Source organism: Alligator mississippiensis, chromosome 10 (assembly GCF_030867095.1).
Source record: "Alligator mississippiensis isolate rAllMis1 chromosome 10, rAllMis1, whole genome shotgun sequence".
NCBI lineage: Eukaryota > Metazoa > Chordata > Crocodylia > Alligatoridae > Alligator > Alligator mississippiensis.
This window is the reverse complement of record NC_081833.1, coordinates 75,677,720-75,701,545: the sequence shown is the minus strand read 5'-3', so window position 1 is coordinate 75,701,545 and position 23,826 is coordinate 75,677,720. Positions and strand designations below refer to the sequence as shown.

The window sequence follows — 23,826 nt, the reverse complement described above, 5'->3', positions numbered from 1 at the left end:
CAGGGCCAAGCTTCCTGCGCCCTACTGGTGTCTCCAGGCCCATCCTGGAGCTAGCATCAGCTCGGTGACTGTGAACCAGGGTGCCTGGCACCCTGGGGTGCCATGAGACCCTTTTAGGGGTGCCACTAGGTGTGCCAGCCTGATTCGCAGGATAAGCCCCGAGGTTTCCAAGAGGAATCCAGCGCATTAAGAACGTTCTCCCCAAACTCTTAGCAACAGAAACACGGCTCCATTATTTTTCTGTAGTCAAACGAGGAGTGGAAACGAAGAGCTGGCGCTTGCTGAGGGGCGCCTCAAATCTGCAAGCAGGCAGGGCTCTGCCTTCTCAGAGCTGTTCATGCCCGCTCGTCTTGGTTGTGCTGCTGTGAAAAGGACGCCGGACCCCCGCCCACCAAATGCACCTGAAGCAGGGCACGTGGGCAGACTGCGGACCGTAAACCAGCAAACCATAATTCACAACCCATATCACCTTCCGGGACCCCTGCCTTTGGGTTTGTAACCAGCCCCAGACAAGACCAGCTCAAACCAGCCCATTTATCCAAGCACATGTCTCGTGTCTCCGGGACCCCCGCCAGACCGGGGATGGGCTGGAGAGCAGAAGGGGCTTCCTTTTACTTCTGACTCTGGGCCCCACATAGAAGCATCTCACCTCCGTGCCTCTCGGTGCACGTGGTGAAAGTCGTGTGCATGCACGTGTGCAGATGCATGTGCTTGCCGGTGCTTTGCCTCCAGGGAAGGGGCATCTGAACACGAGCACCCCACCGGAGGTGGCTGTCACGGCTCGGTGCTTCAACATAAGAAGCGCAAATCCGTGCTGCTTTGTGATGCCTTCCAGAGCCTGCACTTTCCTTAGGTAAGAAACAGATGGGGCTTGTATAAGCTGACATAATCGCTTTCTATTAAAATGGTGTTCAGCTAGCAAACCGCGCTGGTGATAAGCACTCGGTGCCAGGAATGAGGGAAATGAAAAGTATGCAGATGAGGCGAGTAACGAGGGAAGCGGTGCACCTGGAGGAGCCTGGCTGCAGAGCCGGCCCGTCCTGCCGGGCTTCGCACGATTTGTGGGGATTCACTTCCGGAGATGATGAGCCCCGACTGGCTGTCCCCATGCACCTATAGGCCTGTGTCCCTAAATAGACCAGGGTGGCCTTGAGCTGTCACTTGGGGAGTGGGGACGTGATGCGTGGCTGCAGCCACGTTCGGTGCTGGGGTGGGATTCCTGCTGGTCCGACTCAGGCCCCTTTGCGCCGGTGGCGTATTTGGTACCAAGTGGAAGGCAAAGCATTTCCCCGTGACCCGCAGCGAGGCATTTCTCCATCTCGAGAGCACAAGTTTGCCGTCAGGATAGCAGTTCTCCCGGTAACGCTCTGCTGCTGATGCCCACATGCAAAGAGTGGGGATGGCACAGGAGGAGAAAGCAAAGCGAACGCAAGGTTGAGTTCATTCTCGGGGCTCTGCTTGCCGTGGCGCCGAATCTGCTTGAGCTGCAGCTTGCACGTCAGCAGAGCACCTGTGTGCACCGGCTCCGGAGGCCAGGAGCATCCAGGTGCAGCTTACGGAAGTTCATATCCTGACGAGAGCCAGCACGGGGGCGCGGAGGAGCCCCGGGTGTTTTACGGGCGTGCAGACCCCTCTGCAGCAGCCCCGCGCTCTCCCATCTGTTCGTGCCCGGCCTCGAACCGTACGGCTCTCTGGGGAACCTGAGAATGACTGGTTATACAGAGCCCTCTGGGCCGGGGCTCAGAGCGCCTTGCAAGCAGGCAGCCTCAGGGCCTGGGTGAAGAGAGGCAGTGCTGTCCTCCTTCGGCCCGCGGGGAGGGAGCTTCAGAGAGAGGCCAGAGCCGGGAGAGTCACAAGCCTCTGCTCTAACCACCCGGGAGCACAGTCTGTATGCACGCTTTGCAACAGGGCTCTTTAGGGAGCCTCCCCGGGGTCTGTTAGGGCCCGTTCAGGGCAGCAGCGACTGAGGCTGAGCTCAAAGGGCCCTTTACTGGCTGGTAAATAAGCATCCAGGCTCAGTCCCATCCTTCGTGGACGGGTGTTTGTCACAAGTCATCACTGCAGCTGACATCGGTTTGTGCCATGGGTTACATTTCACAGCACAGGATCATAAAATCATAGAAAACGAGGGTGGGGAGGGAGCTCAGGAGGTCCCATCTAGTCCAGCCCCCTGCTTGGAGCAGGACCAGCCCCAACCACATCATCCCAGCCAGGGCTTTGTTGACCCGGGTCTTCAAAACCTCCAAGGATGGAGACTGCCCCACCGCTCCGGGGAGCCTGCTCCAGTGCTTCACCACCCTCCTTGTGAGAGAGTTTCTCCTAATATCCAACCTCAACTTCCCTTGCTGCAGCTGGAGCCCATTGCTCCTTGTTCTGAGAACAGCCCGGCTCCATCCTCTTCGCGCCCCGCTGCCAGGAGTTACAAGCTGATATCAAATCCCCCTCGGTCTTCTCTTCTCCAGACTGAATATCCCTCAGCCCCTCCTCATCCATGCTGTGTCCCAGTCCCTGAACCATTTTCATTGCCGTCCGCTAGACTCTCTCCAACTCATCCACGTCCTTTCTGTTGCAGGGGGCACGTGCCAGGACGGCTTGCTCAGCCCCTCTCCCTGCCGTTCCCGGGGCGTGGGGCTCGGCCATCCTGCCTGTCTCCTGTCCCCAAAGCTCAGATCCAGCCCTGTCTGTGTAGGAGAATCCCAGCGGATTTTCCTGGCACCTTTACGGCCCGTCACGCGCACGGAGTACTTCTTGTTCACCCGGGGAGCACCTCCGATGACGAAGACGATCCTCAGGCTCCTCTCGGTCGGTGAAAGGCATTCTGCCGGCGCGTGCTGCTTCTCTTTGCTTGTTCGCCACCCGGTAGAGTCCTCTCATCGGGTTTAACCGCGACTGATTCGGTAGCACAGCAGAAACCCAAGCCATGCCGCAGCCTCGGCTGCTCGCGGCCCCATGCGGGAATGCGGCGGAGGTCCTGAAACCACCTTTGCTTGTGGGAAGGGAGCAGCGGTGTTGCAATCGGGCTGTCTGGCAAGACAAAGGATGTGGTGGAGAGGGGCCATAAACTGTTCCAGCCTTCCTGGAACAATCAAGAGTCCGGCTTGAGATTTCCTCACAGCAAATGATTCCTCCTCCTGACCACAGGGCAGGGAACCGGCAGCAACGAGAGGGTTTTGCAACTTCAGCCACTTGCAAGATAAGCAGCAAGGCCCAAAGACGCCAGCAGTCTCTTCAGGCAGCAGCACAGGGATCGTTGAGGGAAGACGCCGCGGGGAGATAATCTATTCAATAAAGCTATTGCCATTGATTTGGGCAGGGCTGTCTTAAGCTTGATTGAGAAGGGTCCTGTCTATTTTGGGTGGCGTAGGTCTGTGCAGGTTTCCAGCTGGTTGTTCAACGGTGAGACGAACACAGCAAGGCGGCGTATCCTTGTCGTGCAGACTCTAACCCGGCGCGCATACTGCTAGGGTAGGATACTGGCCCAGCCGGCAGCCGACTCGTGCAGGGGTTTTCTGTGGTTAAACGCAACTGCCGAGCAGCACAGACTCGGTTGTGTAATAAGTCACCGCCACAGACCCATCTGGAGGGTTTGCTTGGGGCCTGTGAAGCTTGGTACAGAACTGCCTTGACCTTGTTCAAGTCCTACAGGCCTGTCAAGGTGTCTAAAATAGTCCGGCAAGTCACAGTTGTCTATGTGTTTCCATGCGTTTGTAATAAAATGCCCAGAAACTAGACAAAGCCTTGGCTGGGATGATGGAGTTGGGGCTGGTCCTGCTTGGAGCAGGGGGTGGACTGGATACAACTCCTGAGGTCCAACCCTCATTTTGCGTGATTTCTTTGATTTAAACTAGCAGTGAGATTTGTCGGGGCTCCAGCTGCATAGTGAGCAGTTGAACTGTTCACAGCCATTTTGCATCTCTACACAAGTGCGTGCGGCTGATGCACACTCACCTGCGTCTCTCTGATCCCATGCAGACTGGATGTAAATGCCCAGGATTGAGAGCAGGGGTGTAGGTTGTAGCCGTGTTGGTCTAAGGACATAGGCACACAAAGTTCTTTGGGTGAATTTGATATCTTTTATTAGACCAACCCAAATAGTTGGATTGAGAGAGCACTGGAAGGGCAGGGGATTTGTGCAGGGTTGATGCCTGTGTGAAAGGAGCAGGAGAAGAAATGGTCTCTTGCACTGGGATGGGTTCATTTCTGGTTGGACGTGCCCACGTTGAAAAACCATGAAGCTTTGAGTTTCTCAGACCAGGACGCTTTAAGCTGGGGCACAGCCTAGCATCGTGGTCTCCCAAAAGAGCCATAACTCAGCCCCAGACTATAGTGAAAGCTCAGAGGCACCTGGATCCTCTACAGGGCACCGCTCCGCTTCATCGGCGAGCACAGGAGTGATGCATCGTGCTGCCTGCCTTATTAATGGTTAATCTTTGTGATTGCACACTGTAATATGACTTCAGCGAAACCACACCTGTGTTGACATTGCTTAACTCGCAGGCCTCCCGCCTTCTTTATGTTGATCCAGAGACCGCAGAGCGAGATGGACTTTACGACTTCCTGAATCAAACCAGAGATGGAACAAAAATCTCCCTGTTCCCCAAGGTACATGGGTCACCAGTTATACAAGTGCCTGCAGACAGTGTTAGCACATCCATTGATACAAGCAGCTCGACTCCCAGATCTTGATACGATAGGACTTTAAAGGGTAAAGCAAAGCTCGGTGGTGATGACAGATGAGCACCGTTGGTGTTAGACGCGCAGAGGTGCACAACCCATGGTACATACTGTTCGTTTAACACGGTCCGCACAGCTGTAAGGATGGCAGCTCCTCCAAATGTCCCTACGATGCATGCACAGCCTATTGCGAGAGACTTGGCAGAGAATTAAGACATATTTTAGTTCACAGAGATGGTCCTCAGCACAAGAAAACTGGCCTTAAGCAGCCCAGACATGTCAAGGAAGGGCGGCGGGTTGCTGGTAGGATAGAGAGAGTTATGGTGTTTTTGAGTGATTTTTAGCACTGGTTTCCAATGTTTGGGGTTTGTAAATGGATCCTCAAATGTGGCTTTCCGTGGGCGTGTTTGCGTGTCGGTTGTTTTTTAAAATTTAAACCAAGGCATTTCCCCCAAAGGTTATTTCTGGCCAACTTGAACGATAGCTAGACTAGGCCTTTTCCCCGGGATGCAGCCTCAAGAGGGGACGTGACTCACTCTCTTGCTCCGTTTTGTGCTTAACAAGACATTTACACCATTGTTCATGCTTCAGTCGTTAAAAAAAACAACCACCCATCCCCAATCCTTTCATCAGCGTGCGGCAGCCCCCCTGCTCCGCGTCCGGCATGTATTGTGCAGCGTACGCTGTGTACGTTCCCTGTTATCACGTTATACATGTGAAAATATCCAGAGACCTCTTGCTGTCTTATGTGCTCATGGGTTTTTGTTGGGCTTTTTTTTTTTAAATGACTAATCGCAGAGCCAGCACGGCTGTATCCATAAAAGTGAGAGAAGGAAAAATACCGCAGGGTGCAGCAGGCTTCGTCGGGAAGGGTTCGCAGGTTCACAGTGTAGGTGCAAAATCATTGCCCTTCAGTCGGAGACACGTGGTTGGTTAGGTGACTGTGAGCAATGGTCATTGCCCTTCAAGCAATCGGAGACACGCGGGAGCCGAGGCAGCAATGAGAGCCGTGCTCCCGCCCAGCCCACCTGGCTGCACTGGTGCCACCTCGATCTGGCGTGGAAACACCGTGCCATGTGCCTGTCCTGCAGGCTCGACCCCCGACGAGAGCAGGCGGCGCGCGGGCTCAGACCTCGGCGGTTGCACGACGAGGAAGCGGCAGACGTTTCGAGAGCGCGCAGTTAGCGTTTCCTTCCTGGGCTCAGCCCATTTTGAGGTCAGCCCCAGGGATGCTGAGATTGAGCACGCAGCTGCGGGTTGGACACGTGGCCTCTGGAGGGAGACAGACCTCCTTCGGGAGCAGAGGTCAGGGTTGCAGGTCCCGGGCTCCCAGGCTGCCCTCCAGCTCCCTTCCTTATAAGGCCACCAAATGTTTTGGCGTCTCCTGCGCTCCCTCCAGCCTTGCTGGCTGCGTGTTACAGGGCGGGAGCTGGCAGCTCCGAGCCCCCCTGGCCTGCTCTGCGCCGGGTCGCGCCTCGCAGACAGGCCGTCGTGCTTGGTGTCGGCGAGCCATCGGGGACGGGAAGGCGGCACAGACCTGCCGCATTCACGGCGACCTGCTGCTTGGTTTTGAAAGAGCGCCTGGGGAAAGAAGAGAAAAGAAGTCCACGCGCATCGAGACACAGCGTGGTCCCGAGGGACGCCAGGCTGTTTTGGTCTCAATAGCCAGCTTTACCAATCTCTGTTGCCTGTACGAGGTTGCACGAACCAGCCGTCAGCTGTGATTGGCAGGCCTGCTACGTCTTAGCAAGACTCCCCCCTCCCTGCCCATCCTTTCCCTGGGGGCACTCATTGAAACCAGTATATAAAAATGATTTGCAAATGTCTGTGGGCACGGCTGCCATTTCAGGTTGAAAAGGCTGGGGAGCGCTGATTTGCACATGGGTTGTGGAGTCCAGGAGCAGCGTGCTTGGCTGCCTTCCACATGTAAACAGTCCCTTTTGTTCTGGAGAAGTGTTGGGGATTATATGATGTTGAGCGCACTCGGTCTCCTACTTCCGTATTGTGCCACAGACGTGTAATCATCTGGTTCAAGGGGCTTAGTTAATTGTTGACAAAATAGAAACGTTGACGACTGTCTCCTGGTCGGGAAGCAAAGTTGCAAGTCGCCTGGTAGAAAGGGTGGCGTGGCCGGTCTTCCGCTTTGCAGGGATTGCAGCCAAGCGACACGGATTCGAGCGCCCCGGTCGCGACACGTGAAAACGGGGCACTCTCCTCTTCCCTGCCTTCCCTCCCTTGTGCCGAGGGTAGCACCCCTTCCCCCCCTCGGACTTTTATTATTAAACCCTCTGAAAAATGAATTGAGGCTTGCAAGCATTGTTCGTAATTGTTGTGCAAATGTAATACTCCCTCCAAGCTGTTAAATAGGCCAGCGCTCTGTTTACATGGAGAGGCAGCCAGCTTTCCAAGTGTAATGAGTCAGCTAGATGAACAGAAGGGGTGCAGAATTAATCTGGCATCCGTCTGGCCTTTTCTCAGCTAAACAGGTTTTGGGAGCTCCACGTGAATAGGTACGTACCCCGGGTACAAGCAGCCCCGGTGACGCCCTGGGCAGACAGATTTTTTCAGGAATAAATTGGCAAGTCCGCGTGGCCTTCAAGACCGATAGCTGGGAGACGCTTGAAAGGGAATCCTAAATTGGTGCGGGCTTTAATCCGACGTCGTTCATGCTTGAGTTGCAGGGGAGAGTCTCCCCCAGCGCTGTACCAGGCCTCAGACGTCCTACGGCACGTCAGGCCGCTTCGTGTGCCGTGTGTTTTCAATATCCCTTGTGGAGCGTAAATGAATTTCCATCCTCGGACGCCAAGTCCTTTGGAGTTTCCTTTCCTTAGATTTTCATGCTGGTGTCGAGATGCGTGCGCCTGAACGGCTCGATGTGATGGGCTCGGCGGCTGGCCTCTCTCCTGCAGTCAAAGCGCTGCATCTTGGCATGTGGGCGATTCTCTCTGCTGCCACTAATTTGCCCAATGATTAAGGCTTGTACTGTGCCCAGTCAGAGCAGCCTGGATGAGGGTCTCACTTTGTCATCGTATCAAGGCCTGACTGTCTTGACCCTGGGTTTCATGAAGCCCAGCAACTGGCCTGTCTCCCTTGGGGAGAAATGGGTTTGCTGCAAGGTGCCCCGTCTAGTCGGTGCTTCGGCCCGGGGCCGGTGTCCTGTGTGGCCGGAGGAGAGAGGCGTCCCCGTCCAGCACGGCTGCTCTGAAACCCGGGCTCCAGGTTCAGTATTTTCCACGGACTGTCTGTTTGGTGGCACCGAGGTGCTGGATTCCCCCTTTCCCCGTGACACCAGTGCCAGCCATGACAGCCTTGGCTTTCGTGGCCTGTTTCCTGCGGCAGTGCAGGGGGCTCCTTCCTGCTCCCCTCCCTCAGGGGAGAAGCCCTCTCTGTGGTTGTGTCTACATGTGCATTTACACCGGCTTAAATGTACTGCAGAGCAAGCAGGAATAGGCCAGCACCTACACGTGCAGGCCTTAAGGCACATTAGCGCTGTGTGTGGACTGACTAAAGTTAGCCCCAAGTCAGTCCACGCACAAAGTGTTACTGCGCAGTAAGGCATCTACACGTGCATTACTGCGCAGTAACTAATCGGGTGTAAATTTGGTACGTGCATGATGCAGGAATCAAATTTACACCCAAGCCGGCATAAATTGCCATATTTACTGTGCAGTATAGGCATGCACATGTAGACGCGTGCCCGTGCCGCACAGTAGTTTTGGCTACTGCGCAGTAAATGCAGATGTGTAGACGTGCCCGGTGGGTATCTGGTACCCAGCATGACCCTCCCTAGGCTGCAGAGACCTCCAGGTCCCTCTTGCCCTTTTCCCTTCAGTAAACTCGGGTAGACTCTTCTCGCTGACCCGCGCACAGCCTGGAGCCGGGTCTGCGGAGAGAGCCCTGTCCTGCCAGACGCCTGTTACGTGATGCCTCGCAGCGTGGTTTGGAACGGCTCCGTGGCTGGCTAACGTGGATCGCTGCAGGGCTGGCAGGGGACACGGAGAATTATTTTGTAGTTAAAGAAAACCCAACAAAAAACCACCAAACCCAAGCCAACTCCACAGACCCGGTGGGAGAAGCGGGGACGGTTGGTGATAGACCCCAGAGCTGTTTCCACGATGGCGGGGTTTCCACAGAGCTCTGCCCACTGCCGAATTGTGGGCCAAGGAGGCTCTGGTCCCCTGCCCGCCACAGAGCGAGCACAGCAGCAGCTTCTGAACGTGATGGGCATTTCATCACCTGGTATGAAATGAATTGGTGGGTTCCAGCCCCGGCCCCCCCGGGACCGAACACTTGCGGAGTTTGAACCATCTCCGGTTTCAGGTTTAAAAATGGTCCGAGCCTCTTGGAGCGTCGGGAAAAAAAATAGTCGAGGAGGTTTTGGCTTCTCCCATCTCACTGCTGTTCTCTCCTCCATCCCCACCCACAAAATTCCCAGACCCGTGGTAGATTGCTGGAGTGACTCAATTCCTGGACAATTTCCTGCAATTGTAGCTCAAAAAAAATAAGAAGCGGCCACAATAAGCGAATGGGCTCAGGGCGATGTGCGGGGCTGCGGGTCGCTGGGGAAAGGTTCTCCGACGGTGCTTGGAGGAAACCTTTTGCGTGGGCAGTGCCCGCGGGCCGTCGGTCTGCAGGATCTGGCCGTGGGTCACCGGTGCTTTTTAGCCTCCGGAGATATTTCTGTTCACCTAAAGGCCCTGCCTGCCCTGGCTCCAGACCACGTTTCTGATCTCCGTAACAACACATGCTGCTGTGTGTTTCGGATGTCAGTCGTCTTTTCAGCTCCGTAACCAGGCAACACATGGCATGGGCAACAGAGCTCTTTGTTAGGCTCCTTAATTGTGCCTTACCTAGGCCACGGCACAATGGCCTTGCTGAGCCGGGGCGCGGAGGCCCCTCCGTAAACCGTTCAGGGAACACTGCTCCTTGTGTTCCTGCCCTCCCCAGAGGTCAGCACAAAAGACACCTTTTAGGAGGTGCTGGTTGTAGCCGTGTTGGTCTGAGGACACAGGCAGACCAGGTTCTTTGAATAGATGCGATATCTGTTATTAGATCAACTAAATAGTTGGAAAAATTGCTTTGGGCACAAATCCCCTTCTTCAGGCTTAGGGAGAGTTCTTCGGGCATAGGGAGACTCTCCCAATGCCTGAAGAAGGGCGTTTGTGCCCAAAGCAGTTTTTCCAACTATTTAATTGGTCTAATAACAGATACTGCATCTACCCAAAGACCCTTGTCTACGTTTTAGGAGGAGGTTTTGTAGTTGCTTGCTTTAGATACTTGCTCCCCCAGGCCAGTCTTCAGGAGCGTGCATCCCGAAAGGTGCCCGGGGGCCAGCTCTGCAAACCGTAGCACGGAGAGTCTCTGCTGGGTCTGTCGGGCGCTGAGAGAAGCCCCGCGGGAGCATCCCGAGCAGCGCTGTAAGCAAAGACCCAGGGCTCTCCCTGAGTGTCTGCGTGCTGCCCATTGTGCATCGTGTGTGACATCGAACGTTTTCCCCTTACAAGCCCTGTGCGTGGCCTGCAGCTGGCCTGGATTAGCCTTTGCGGTGGCCCCTGCTTTTTCACTCTGCCCTGGTATAGCGTTCTTGGCAGCTCGGGTTCATGTGGCAGAGGATTGGGGTGGACGATGCCTAGGCACCGCGGGTGAATGCTTGCACAGGGCTGCAAACAGCTGGCCTCTTCCAGTCCTGTGTTCTTGTTCAGTCCCTTAAAGCCAGAACCGACGGCAGAGTCGGCCCAGCTCTGGGCTCGGACCGCTGCCCTGTGCTGGGGAGTCCAGCACAGCCGCGTGGCCGGCCCCAGCAGGTAGCGTCCGGACGGTTGTTTCCCCTCCTGACCAGCCCTTTGTAAAACGCCTGTTTTCTCTGCTTCTCTCTTTGAACAGACGGTTGACGACGAGGCGATGGCAGCATAAATGAAGATCAAGTAAGCACGGCAGAACGATGCCCAAGGGTGGGTGTTCTAAAACACCACAGTCAGAAGATTTCTCTCTCAGCAACGACATGGTGGAGAAACAAACGGGGAAAAAGGTAACTCGCCCCTTCCTTTTACCCTCGCTGCCCCAACAGGGCCACGCTGCAGCGCCGGGGCTGTGCATAGGCCACGTGCCTGCTAGCGGCCGGTAGATCTGGAACGAGACACTATTTGCCCAGCGGTGAGCGAAGGGCTCTGCTTCCAGCACGCTCCACTTTGGCTCATAACCCTTGACTTGTGCGGGGCAGTGCTGCAGGGGAGTGACGGGGACTTGAGGCTGTGTGACGGGGAGGAGTGGGGGGTTACCAAGAGGAAAGTGAGTTTCAGTTCTTCCTGGGTCGGAGAAACCTCCATGGGAGACCCCCTCCCGCGCAGCCGTGGGCAGTCTCTGAACGGCTCGTGTTTGATGTGTGTTGCCATCCAGGCAGCAGGCGCACGAGCCTGGAGGGCTGAGATGCTCCGAGGAGTCGCTGATGAGGTGCTGGTATCTGAGCTGCTCAGCTGGAGAGGTGGCTGCTCGGGGTTGAACGGAGCTGAGAGCTGCAGATAAAGTTATTGAAAGGAGGTGTCGGATAGAGGGCAGGCAAACCGCGCCGCTCCCTTCCACCCGCAGCACGTCCCGCTCGCTTTGGCCCCCGGCCCGCCAGCCTTTCGGCAGCTCTGATTGGGTCTCGCTGGGTCACAGTAGAGTCCAGAGGCAGCTTCTGCTCTGGCCAGCACAGTAGGCACGAGTCCCTTCCAAAGTGAAACCTAAATGTATGGCAGCCTGTCCTGCTTCGTAGGCAGCTCTTCCCACTCTTTCCTTCCCCCATTTGATCCACTTTGCCTTAGCTCGTCCTGTCTTTGGAGCCCTCTGGACTTCCTCTTTCCAGGGCTGGAAATTGTAATCCAAGCTTCACTAGCAATGAAGACACCACCCCCTCGTTCTCCCATCCACCTTTGCTCTTCGCTGTCCCCACTTCCTTCCTCCCCGGGTCCTTCTCCTGCCCTGGATTCCCCCGACGGTGCCGATACGTTCCTCAGAGCAGCTTGCTCTTTTCCCAGCTGTGCTCCCTCCCCGAGTAACTGCAGCACCGATGCTATTTCATCTCTCTAGACCATGCTCGTTAGCATAATGTCTGAGCCCTGCCAGGGCAGCGCTCTGTTTCCCACTGCACGGTGTAACGGGGGCCTCCGGGTGAGGCTGGCGCGCTGCACCAAGAGCAGCATCCTTGCCCAGTCCCGGCTGCAGATGTTCTGCAGTCTTGCAGGACCGTGGAGCCGCTGCCTCTGCCAGCTTCGCTCCTGGCTCCGGATGCCTGGATGACGCTGGCAGCTGGGTTCTCCGGGTACCTTTTGTTGCTGGCACAGCCTGTCTCTGCCGGTCTCTATATGCTCGACGACACACCCTGGGGCTTTGTGCGTGTTGAGCGGTTGCAGGGACCATACTGCTCACAAAGGCTTTGGGGACGGCGGCTTCGTCTCACCTGCAGGAGCAAGAGAAGAAAGGCAGAACAGGGAGCTCATTAGGTCATCTTAGGTAGGAGTCACAAATCAAAGGGGTTTGGGAGCATTGGTCCTGCGCTCACGCACGTTTGAATCTGTTTTCAGGGGCAGGCTGAGAAGTGCATCGCTGCTCCCACGCGGAGCAGAGCACGTTGCTAGGACACAGCATGGTGCTTCTGGGACGAGCGCAGGAGCTGGGAACGGCAGTGTTGAATACGGAGGAGCAGCTGCCAGGCGGAGTGGTAGGGTACCCGGCAAAGGCACCACCATTCACCCTGGCTGCTCCCTCGCAGACGAGGTTGAAACCCGGCGGTGTTGCTTGCACTAGAAAATACAGCTGGGGTGTTGTCAGTGCTGGGATCGAGCTGCTTGCGGAGCGGGTGCCTCGAAGAGGGAAGGACACAGTCGGTTGTCCTCATATTGGGTGTTCTGTCTTGTGGTTTTGTGACAACGCTGGCCGGCCGTGTCTACACGAGGCGCTTTACTGCACACTGGACTAATCTGGTGTCTTGACCCCAGTTGTCTTTCTTGCCTAGTGCAGGGGGGGCTGGACCCGATGATCTTGCAAGTCCCTTCCAGCCCCTGACAATCTGTGAATCTACTGCGGAGTAAAGCGTCACCATCTACATGTGCAAGCGCTTCCTGCGCAGTATATTAGTCTGCTGTGCAGTCTGTGCACATGCAGGTAATAAATTTACTGTGCAGTAACGCCAAATAGCATTAGTTGCAGCTGAAGATGTGCCCACTGTCTTTTAGTAACAGGTTAGACCAGGATGGTCTGGATGGGGGTTAGACTCCGTGACCCGTAAGAGGTCCCTTCAAGCCCCGTGTTTCTGTGATTCTGTGACCTTCATTTTATTGCTCCTGCTCATGGGAGTTTAAAGAAAAAGCTGCATTTGGGTCACCCAGAGGCTAGGGTTTGCTTGACGGGGGGGGGGATATTAGGCGCAGAACGCTGGGAGCTCCAGTTTGTTTTCTTCAGCTTAATAACTAGGGCATGAATCATTTTTTGCTGACCCACCACGAGTTCCCAGCGCCGACCTTAGAGGCTAGCGTTGCTTAGTGGAGACGGGGAGTGTGTTCTCTCTGCTTGTTTAATCCCAGCCCTCTCCACCCGGGAAGGAGTTTCCAGACTCGTGGCCGCTAGGGACTGAGATGAAGCTCAGGGTAATTGGGCAAAGGAGAGCACGTCGCCAAGCAGCCCTTTCTGGTTAATTGTAGGATGCTGGGAGCGAGGACAGTGGTCTCTGCCTGGCGGGCAGGATGCAGCTTTTAATTCATCTTGCAGTTGTCAGTGCTTAGCCTGCGGCTCCTTCAGTGCCGTGCCCGCAGCAGGGCGGCTAAGGGACATAGAGGTTTCTCCGCTGGGCTTTGCAACGCGGGGTCTGCTCAGGCCAGGCCAAGTCTCACTGAGGGATGTGCTGCGTGCTCGATCTAACAAAGCGTTCACATGGCAAATGACTTCAGCACTGAACATGTTTTCTCCTTCGCGTGACCTTAACATGGGCGGTTGTTTTGACATTCAACTAACAGCTCTGAAACGGCTAGGTTTGGAGGCACGTAGCTAGAGCGTATGGGGGATTCGGTTGCATATCTGGGAGCATTCATCCTGCAAGCTTGGGGCTCAGTGCTTGGAGGGAGTCCGGACACCTCTCCTTCTCGTAGGGGGCTGTTGCTGGTGGAAGCAGGCTCCAGGCTCTTCCCCTTCAGCTGTGCATTAGTTGAGAAGTGGGTAGTGAGCTTCTACCAGTTTCTCAGCCCTCGGTGTCCTGCAGTGCCGAGGCTTTACTAGCTTCTCATCCCGGGGGGGAGAACAGGCCTCTGTCTAGCTGGTGAGGGGCTTCAACCAGGGTGTCTCTTATTGCTTCTCGGCTATAAGGAGCATTTTCCTCTGAGGCTAGCCAGGAAGAGGAGCATGGTAAGGGAGCGTGGGTCTGATGTGAGCACTGCGCGTGCTATTCTGCAGAGGCGAAGGGGGAAACATTCATAGCCTCTTCAGAAGACTCAGGGATGAATCAGCCTCTGGAGAAGCTGCTTCAGGTTGAGTTCAGCCCTAAGAGCTTGTATAAAAGTATGCAAGCTGCATGCACATGCGCCTCTGCAGAGCGCCGTTCTGGGAACAGGTCCTTATCCCTCCGCACCGGCAAACACGTCCGCGGCTGAAAACATTGCCAAGTACCACTGCAGTCTGAATCGTAGCGTGTTTTAAGTGGATCCAGCCTCATTATAAACGCTGTTAGAAACCGCGAGAGAGAACTTTTTGGAGGGGGTAATGGCATGGTCCAGAGGGCTGGCGCACGCTCTGGGTGCAAGGGAAAGCCATGCTTGGCCCCAGCTTTCAACATGCTTGTGGCTAGTGCGGCTTTGCTGCGTGGAGCAAACTGAACGTGCGCTCCAGGAACTGCTGCGTGTCGCTCTCCACCTCCTCCTGGGCATGTGGACACGGGCACTGTTGCAGTGCCCGGCCACGGGTGCCAGGCACCTGGCAGAGGAAGTGCTAGCATCTTCCTGAACATGGGGGCAGGGGAGCTCAGCCCCTGTTGAGGCAGGTCAGTCTGACTGGGAAAGGCCTTTCCAAGCCTGGCACCGGGTGCAAAGCGTGCCCAGTGCGTGTTGCGCTCGTCGATGCCGTTACGCTGTCTGCAAAGCAGCTTCGTCCTTTTATGTTTTACTCCATCTCTGTGCGCTTCAGAGGCTGACATGTAACCCCAGCGGTGCAATGCGTCACCCTTTGTAGTCTGCGGTGGGCCGAGGGCTTAAGCTACCGAGCGAGTGAGCAGGCTCCCCAGTCTCTTTTCCACGGGCCGTGGGGGCTGTGACCGCACTTGGGTTGTGGGGGGTCCTGGGCACTCGCAGTAGCTGCGGGGACAGGCTTTGAAGGGTCTCACTCAGCCATCAGCTGAGATGGAGGAAAGGTCCCTGTGACAGCCACAGGGGAAAGGCACAACAGCGCCGAAGAGATGAGCATCCGAGAAGCGTGAAGCTAACCAGGGTGACGCTCAGACTTAGAATTTCGATCCTCGACCTTCCAGGGTCAAGGGACGCTCCCGCCCATTGTGCCCGCTCCATTCAGACGGTTAGAGGTGGTCTCTGTCCTGAGCAGCTCTCAGAAACCATGGGGACCCCATTTAGATGGGGTCCCGAGGCCCTGCCGTAATCCCAGTCGCTCAACTCTCGTCATCAAGGAATCTGCCTTTGATTGTGCAGGAGCCGTGGTTCCATCGCGGGGTTTTCGGAAGGAAATCTCTCGGCCGCTTGGCCATTTTAGGCATGCTCTGCTTTCCCAGGGCTTCATTTTGTTTTCATTCCATCGCTGTGGACTTTTTCCTCGGTGTTGCAATGTGAAATGCTTTCAACCCAGTTTGCAGACCAAAGGGCTTTGGGGATTTCCATCACCTGGAAGTGCAGAGCTTTGCATAAGAGTTGGGAATGTGGGTCAGTTTTGTCAACAGTCGAGTGAAACGACGTTCTTCGTGCAGCCAGAGCGGAGGTCTCAGCAGTTCAACGCGGGCTCGTGCCTGGGTCCATGGCCAAGTGGCGGTGCTGGGGAGGAGGGAGCAGGGGGCTGCCTGTTCGACGGTACAGCCCAGGCCAAGAGGTTGCCAACTCCTCCCTGCCGGAAGGCTGCATCGCTGTGCCTCGGTAGACATGTGGCACGTGCTTTCACGGGTCCTGAAGAGCTAGAGATTATTTCTCCCTTGCTGAAGCCTAAATTTCAGAAGTGTCGAATGATGCAGACTCCCCCAGCGTGGAGGACGGCGCGGACCGATGTGACCGACGTGCGCTGGGTCGTTCCAGATCTCTGCTCTGCTCTCCCTTCCCTCCTGGGTCACCTGTGCTCTGCTGTCACACCTCCGCTTTATGATGCCTGTAGGGGCCAAGTCATTGCAGAGAGCCCAAGCAATTTCAGATGAACTTCTTTACTGCCCGTTACAGATCTTCGGAGTAGAGGGAAGGTCGCGTGCCCTGAAAAGAAACGTGGCTTGGTTTTCTGTAAAAGGAAGGGCATGCCTTCTCATCACGGCTGGATCTCCGCACTGCCCCAGGGTGGGAGGCGGACAGCGTTTTCATCATTAGCTGTTGCAGCTAGTTACCCCTACGGTAAATCTTTACTAGCGGCCTTACTGCAGCAATTGCCATAGGCTTATGATCCAGTAAAAGGTTCCTCGTGGCTCAGAGCGTATGAAGTGCTACGAGTGCCTACCTGCTTGTCAGGCGGCAGCTTATTAATATCTGATACCTTTCTGGCTGCGGCTCCTTGCGACAGTGGGTAACTTCGGGCTCTTGCCTTTTGTTCTCTGCTACAATTGATATGCTGTGTTAATTTGTAACAGGGGAATTATTGACTGCCTTGGAGCACCAATTATGGATAGGGGCTGTCCCGATCCTTTTCCACAAGGAGAGTCATTTACAGATTAACTTGCCGTGCCTTTCTTTGAAAACACAAGTGTGAAATTTGTTTTTCAGAGTCCCGATTTAAAATGGTTATTAGTTTCAATGAACATGAGGGCCACAAGCTTTCCCAGGATGACTTGAGCCCAGCAACACTGCCAGCCTGTGTTTGCAAATCCAGTTCCCGAGGAGGAAGAGTGCTCTCCAAGCAACACAAAGAGCATCTTGGGCCTTCTCAAGCTGAAATCTGGTCTGGGGTTGCAGACAAATAAGCAGTTGCACTTTTGTGTCGCACACAATCGAGTCCTTGTCGTGGACGTTGCATTCTGGAGCTCTTTGGCATGGAGCTCGGGTGTCTCCTGCACAAGTGCTCAGTGTCTCAGAAACCCTGACACGTTGTGCCGGGGCTGTAACCAGGGTCCCTGGCCGGTAACTCAGAAAGAAATGCATCCTTTACAGTCCTTTTGCAAAGCTGAATCTGCACTTCCGTGCCCACGGGCAGAGAGCCGGGAGCATGAAAGCTGCAGTGGCCAAGGCTCGAACCGTAAAGGTGTCATTTCAGACACGTCAGCTCTGACGGGTGTTTCTTGAACGCTCTTGCAGACACAACCCTCTTGCTGTGCCACGATGCTGGCCGTCTGGAGGCCCTGCATACAGGAGATTTCAGCTACAAGAAAAGATGGCATTTCGTTTGTTGGCTTGTGACATGGAGTAATAATACGCAGGCCGGTGCCTTCAGGAGCGAGCTGCCAGTGGAGAGAAGCGTGCCTGGAGGCTTCCCTGGTCCCGTTGTTCCCCGGGGAGGAGGGAGGGTGTTTCAGTTCAGAGCGGCTGTGATGGAGCAGGAGGAGAATTGCTCCTACGTTGAGTCTGCAGGTGATCCCGCTGAGACGGCCTCCGCATAGAAAAGGCACTGCGTTAGCCCGCGGTGTCGTTGCTTTGCTAGTATTCGAGGTGCCGCATTAACGGTGCCGTCTCTGGAGGGGGAAAAGCAAACCACCCTGCTCGAGTGGCTCTCTGCAAGTTCTGATTGTCAGCTCTAATTGACTCAGGAATAATCTCGTCTCTCCGGCTGCGTGCCGGTGCTCCCCACTCACCCCTGGCTGCGGGGTAATAGTATTCCTCTGTCTCTCTGGCTCGCAGATGTAAGCTAATACCTGTCCCCGACCTTGTCATGCTCCTGATCTGTTCAGAACGGTGCCTGGCACAAGAAGCGGCATAATTCCTCGTTGCAAGCTATTTTTATTTGCAAGTCAGAAAATAAGACAAAAGTATTTTACTGCTGAGCTTTTAAACAGAATGGCAGCGTGTTTATTTTGGCTGTTCTGGATTTGTTCTGGCACCTGGCTAGCTCCAGCGACGAGGGAAAGCTCTCTATTCCTTATCTCTAACAAGGCGCTCCTTTTTCCAGTTCCAAATGTTAAGTAATAGCGCTCCTTCTCTGGATATTTGTTACTGGCTCCATCCAACCACAAAAGCAGAGGCGGTCTGCGCTACAGCGGAGATCCTGCTGTAGAGCTGTTAGCCACGGTTCATAGAGCTTAATTAAAAAAAAAAAAAAAATCCTTGGCTTTTGAATCCATTTTGTAAGATCTCAATATTGTGGTTGGAACATATATCACGGGGCCTGAGCTTTAATACCAGCCCTGTTCACCAGCAATAGCTCCTGACACAGGCAAACAGAGTAATCTGCGTGCGGAGCCGGCACCAGATAGACACGCGGGAAGAGGAAGGACCAGGGTACACGCGGTGACGACACGGTCTCATGACTGCTGGCACCATGAGGCACCTGCCAGGGTCTTGCCTGTCTGATGCAGACAGCGTGTTTCGGGCCAAGGGGATTTCTGTTCGGTCTGGTGGCTGGGGTTGCTTGCCGTGCTCTAGCAAGGCTGTATGATTTGGGTATGTTTTTAAAAGTCAAGCAAAGCAGAAGTTTAGGGTGTAGCTTTTGCTGAGGTCTTGAAATCAGAGTTGTGTTAAGAAACTGCCCGTTTTGGCTCTGCTTTTGCAGCACTAAACTTGGGATGCTGCATTTCCAAAAGAGGAGAGGTCATTTACCCAGGGATGTTAAAAACTCGTGGGTCTTCTGCGTGCGGTGAGTCCCACTGGCAGCCTCAGACTGGCGCCGAACGCTTCAGGCCAGACCCAGAGAGGGGCTCCGGTGTCTGAACTCGCACTCGCACTCGCGCTGACTTTCCCGAGCCTGTGCTTGGGAGGCAGAGGGGTCAGGGTCAGCTGTGGGCTCCACCAGCCATCGTCTCCTTGCTTAGGTTTCATTAACGAAAGGGATATTCGTCTCGTTCACCACCCAGAGGAGTTCTGAAATAAACCTCCCTCCGGTCGCCTTCTCTCTGCTTGCCTGCCCCTGCAGTCGTTGTGGGCCACGGGCTAGGGTACGGGCTCTGAAGCAGCGCGGGCTGGAGAAAACAGGCCCGAGTGACGGCAGAGCGGGCTGGCTGGGACTTGGCAGCCTGATTTTTGATGTTGCTGCATACACCATGAGCCATTTCCGTGTGTTTGGCTGCAGGGCAGATCCCGTAGACAGTCGGGAACTACAGCAGGCTTATCACCTGCCAGAATATTCTCCAGGCTTGCGCTGGGAACCAGCCATGCACACCTCGAGGAAAAGCCCTGGGCTCGCAGCGTAGGACGAGGGATTGCAAGCTCCTTTTTGTTTCCCAGTGAGACCGCGCTTCCCCACCGCCCTGCAACGCTGCATGCACACACCTTCCCCCCAAGTGTGCTTTGTGCTCAGAACCAGGGAACCCTAAAAGCCACCTGGGAGTTTTGCAAGAAAACTCCCCCAAAACCCCCAGCTTGGTCCTGGCACTTCCTGTTTCTCTCTCGCTCATCTCTCACCATGGTGCTCCGTCCCCGCAACAGAAAGTGCTGATTCGATAACCCCGTGTGACAGTGAGCGAGCTGCTGAGCTGCCCCGCAGCGCTGTGCTCCCGCAGCCCCCCTTGTGCTCCTTGCTCAGGAGGTCGCTGGACTCTGCAGGCAAAATGGCCAAGCTGTGCTCCCGCGCGAGAGGAGGGCGCGTGCACTCCCTGCGCAGCCTGCCCTGACCCTGCTCTGTCTGTGGTTTGTCCTCAGTTCAGCATTGCTCTCTCTTAATTAAGAGATGTAAACAGATTATTTCTGGGCGGATGGGCTGACAGTGGCACCAGGTGCTGCCCTGCAGGATGGCGGAGTGGGAGCGAAGCTGGAGGGGTTTCTCAGGCTCCGCTCTTCACTCTGCGGGCTCTGAATGCTCCCACGGCTGGCAGCTCAGCCCTGGGGAGAGCGACTCTCTGCTAGCCCCTTTGCTCTGCCCAGAAAGCATGGCACTGAGGAGTTCGGGGAGGGTGGCTCCAAGCATCACAGGTTTGCAGAGAGACCCAGACTGTACCTGATACCTTCCCAGCTACCCAGTGCGCTGCATGGGTACCCCTGTAAAGCAGCCCGCAGAAACCTCAAGTTCATACTCTCCCAGCAGCTGCATCAGCAGCACGATCTGAAAAGAAGCCTGTTTGAGCTGGTGCAATGGAAGGAAAACCTCTCAGGAGAGAATCTGGTTTTCTGTGGGTGACCCTGAAAGCTTTAGGAACCTGGACTGGGGTACAGGTGTGGGGAGGGAGGGAGATGACAGCCTTTTTCATGTAAGCAGATGCCCCAGGAGAGCCTCATGTGAATCTTTTCCCTTTCCTTTGCAGGATAAAGATAAAGTTTCTCTAACCAAGACTCCGAAGTTGGACCGGAGTGATGGCGGCAAAGAGGTGAAAGAGAGAGCTACCAAACGGAAGTTGCCTTTCACTGTTGGAACAAATGGAGATCAAAAAGACTCAGATACAGGTAAGGGACTATATGCACCCAACCACTGACCCGTGGGCTCAGACCTGGGGGAGTAGCTGGTTGAGTTTTCTCCTAAGAAACAGTGGCCGTGCGGTGGTGTTTGAAGCCACAGAGGTAGAGGCGGTTGAGCACGGGGCATAGCATTGCACAGCGTTATGTATGGAGTGCCGTGCATCACGGTTGGTGATGAGCCTGATTGAGTCGAACACAAATGGGCTTATCAAGAGACGTGTTCTCCGGCTGCGTGGCGATCCTTCCTGTTCAGCTTTTAGCTAATCCAATTCATCAACTGAGACTTCAGCTGGTGAGGAAGAAGCACTGAGCCTCAGAGCCAGAACTTGCTAGATAGGAGGTTTCCTAAAAAAACCTTACCTTAGTGTGTATGCGTGTCTGGATAGTGAACCTGCTGCAGTGTGGCACACGCTGGCTTTACTGCTTTTGATGCAGGGCCTTGCTGTGCGCAGACGGCAAAGCCAGTGTAGTTTTTGGTGCAGCAAAAGAGATCCAGTCCGTGACTGCTCCATGTCGTACAGCGCTGGGGAATCTGCACTTGAAGTATTGCGTAGTACTGGCTGTTTTGAGTGTCAGAAACCCTGCAATCTGTGCAGGAGATCAAGGAAGCACAGCAAAAATGGAGAGCAAGAGCTAGCCCTGTGTGATTTGGTTACAAAGGTAAAGTGTCTGGGAGAGGCAAGTCTGCCAGCGATCGGCTGAAGACGGTCCCTGGCTCAATGCCGAGTTAATAATAGGGTGAAACCAGTTAGGGAATGAATTGAGAAATGTTCTTGATGGAGAGCTCTGACCTGCGGGACCTCAGGGAAGTGATGAAACCCCACTGTTTGAGCTGCTTCCACCTTAGGTGTGTTCTGGCACGGATGCCTGGAGACGTTTCCATCATCCGTGTCCATTCACCTGCTGCCTCGGTTGTAACCCAATGGCAGAACCGAGGGATTCCAGGCACGTCCATGGAGGACGTGGCTCCTTGTCCCTGCAGTGGGATATGGGGCATTTATTGCTTTTCCTGAGTTAGGTACCAAGGTCAGAGTTCGTTGTGACCGGTCACAGCCCATGGCACCTTTGGCGTGCACAGCTGTGGGCTGATCTTGTTTGGTTTGCAAGTTGGCAGGTCATCGTCCGAGCATGTCGGGCAGCAGCTGGTTTCACTGGCTGAGCCAACAGGCTTGGCTTGCTCGTTTGTGCTGAATAGCCAAGTCTTTCATAGCTGAACCTCTGCATCCAGGGAGAGTTTCAGGGTGTTAATTGTAGCCCGTGCTGATTGCCAGATCTAGGTATGAATCGTCATTTATTTTTGTGTTCTTGGTGCACAGATGAGTAAGCCGGCAGATCACCGAGGTCGTAGTACATTGCAGCAAGGAAGGGCAGTCCATGCCTTGTTTGGGAGCAGGCAGCGTGACGATGCTCAAGTTGTGGTCCTGACTCATTTTCAGAGCAGGCCGTTTGGGGTCGGGGTAGGATTTGCCTGGGTGACTGTCGGATTATTCATAGTGCTCCAGGGCTCGGCCTCACTTGAGCGAGCCAGAGTCTCCGACCAGCACCTGGGAGGTGGCCAGAGCCAGCGCGGGAAGGAGGTTGAGAACCGTCACTGCCACCTGGTAACACACACTCCCCCCCCACCCCGCCAGCACCAAATGTGGGGAGAAAGAAAGAGCGAGAAGTCCCTTGTAAGCGATTTCAAGATCATTAAAATGTCACGCTTGTTTGTAGCAGTCTCTTACCTTTAGTCGTCGGGGCTGTGCAGAGCTGGCGCTGACACGCAGACATCAAAGCGGTACCCTTGCAGCTGCATCCATCAGGGGCTGGAAGATGGTAATTTAGCCTTGCAAGGGTGCCTTTAAATGCCACCTAGTAATCTCGAAACGCGGGAAGGGTGTGGGTGAACGTCTAACCACCCAGCCGAGTGAGGCTGCAGGCAGGAAGCGAGTGGGTCTCGCTCCGGAGGGGGCCGGGAGCTCAGGTGCGGGGCGCGCTGCGGGCAAGGCTGCTGCCTCTCGTGATGCTTGATTGCTCAGAGAGTCGCCGGGCTCGTTTCCCTGCCAGCCCCTCTCCTGTCACGGGAGTCATGGGCTAAAGCATGTCGTTGAGCCGCGGCTTGGTTTTGGCAGCCCGGCTTTCAGCTTGCCTCCATTTACATGTATGCATGCAAAGGCACCCATTTAACATGCTTTCCCAAACCAGTGCCTAGGGTTGTACTGCACCCGTGGGTCTCGGCCTCCGTAGACTCAAGGCCCTCCTTGGGAAATAGGTCCATAGATATTAGGGGCTGCAAGGGACCTCACAAGATCATCGGGTCCAGCCCCGCTGCACTTGGGCAGGAAAAAATGCCAGCTCTTAGCTTTCATGTGTTTCTGGACTACAGAAAAATACTAGAGCAAGTCTTCTGCTGCAGCCAACCCAGGAGGCCCACGACCGGGCAGAACGGCTTTGATGCAAGGGACTCCTGTCTGAAATCTCTGGGTTTCTCTTGGGAATGTGGTGTAGGTGTTTGCACACCCAGCAGCGTGGATGTGCAATATTGCACAGCCCCCGAGGCCCCATAAAAGGATCTCACGGGGCCCGGTTGAGAATCACTGCACTTACATGCTTGCGGTCATGGCCGGCAAGCTACTGAAAGAGAGACCGTTGTCTCCAAGCGCGGGGCTCCCTCTCCCTCTGCTGCTCCGCTGAGCGGCGGGAGGAAAGAAGGCCTTTTCCCAGGTTTGATTGCAGCTCTTGCGAGGCCTGGGGTTGCCCCTCGGAGCTAATGAGGCCGGGGGCCCTGGGTTCGTTTCTGTAAGGCAGCCCTGCTCCTCGGAGCGCCGTCCAGGGCACTTGGGACCATGCGGACATCAGTGTGTTTCTTAACTGCTGTTTGACGTTTAGGCCGAAATCTGAGAGCTGGGAATTAGGACAAGCGGCGTTCCCTCCTGCTGGCACAGGGCAGCGTTCCCATGAACGGATCCAACAGGAACGCGTCCCTGGCTGCATCCTCCGAGCTCTGGGCTGCGCTGCCTGAGCTCGGTGCGCCTGGGGGAGACCTTGCAGGCTGGCTCTGGCGAGCACGTGTGAGCGAGCGCGGCGCCCGCCGCTTTTTGTTCCCGTCTCTCTTCCCACTTCTGAACTGAAGGGGAAGGCGAGCTGCCTGCGTGGGCTCCGGCAGCAGGGTGCGGGGTTGTCCCTGTGCTCGCGGTGTTGGCTTGGCCTTGCATGGCTGCACAGGCTGGGCGGGGCAGGTGTTTTGGTCCTTGTAGGGCTCGGTGAAGGCCTGTTCTGCTCTTTTCCCCTGTCTGTTTTCTCTCGGTGGTGGCCCAAAGGTCCCAGCTCTTTCCCCTGCTCCATCTCGACTTGCCGACCACTTGCTCCCTGTACAGCCCTTTCCAGCTGCTATCCCAGGCAGGGGGAGCGTGTGGGCTGGGCGGGCGTCTGCGCTGGTCCCGAATCGCGGTACAGGGGGTGTTGCAGAGGCAGCCCG

At 55.4% G+C, this 23,826-nt stretch overlaps 1 protein-coding gene across 3 annotated transcripts in view; it reads left to right on the top strand.

Annotated features, from left to right (window-relative positions):
- Positions 1-23,826, top strand: part of ANKRD11 (ankyrin repeat domain containing 11) — a 187,363-nt gene that overhangs the window by 130,897 nt on the left and 32,640 nt on the right. For all 3 annotated transcript variants that reach the window (XM_014600269.3, XM_059713968.1, XM_019482794.2), the window contains 2 exons: positions 10,558-10,702; positions 20,219-20,357. In XM_014600269.3, coding sequence (XP_014455755.1) covers positions 10,616-10,702; positions 20,219-20,357 — 226 coding nt within the window. In that variant the 5' untranslated portion in view covers positions 10,558-10,615. The remainder of the gene's footprint in view (positions 1-10,557; positions 10,703-20,218; positions 20,358-23,826) is intronic.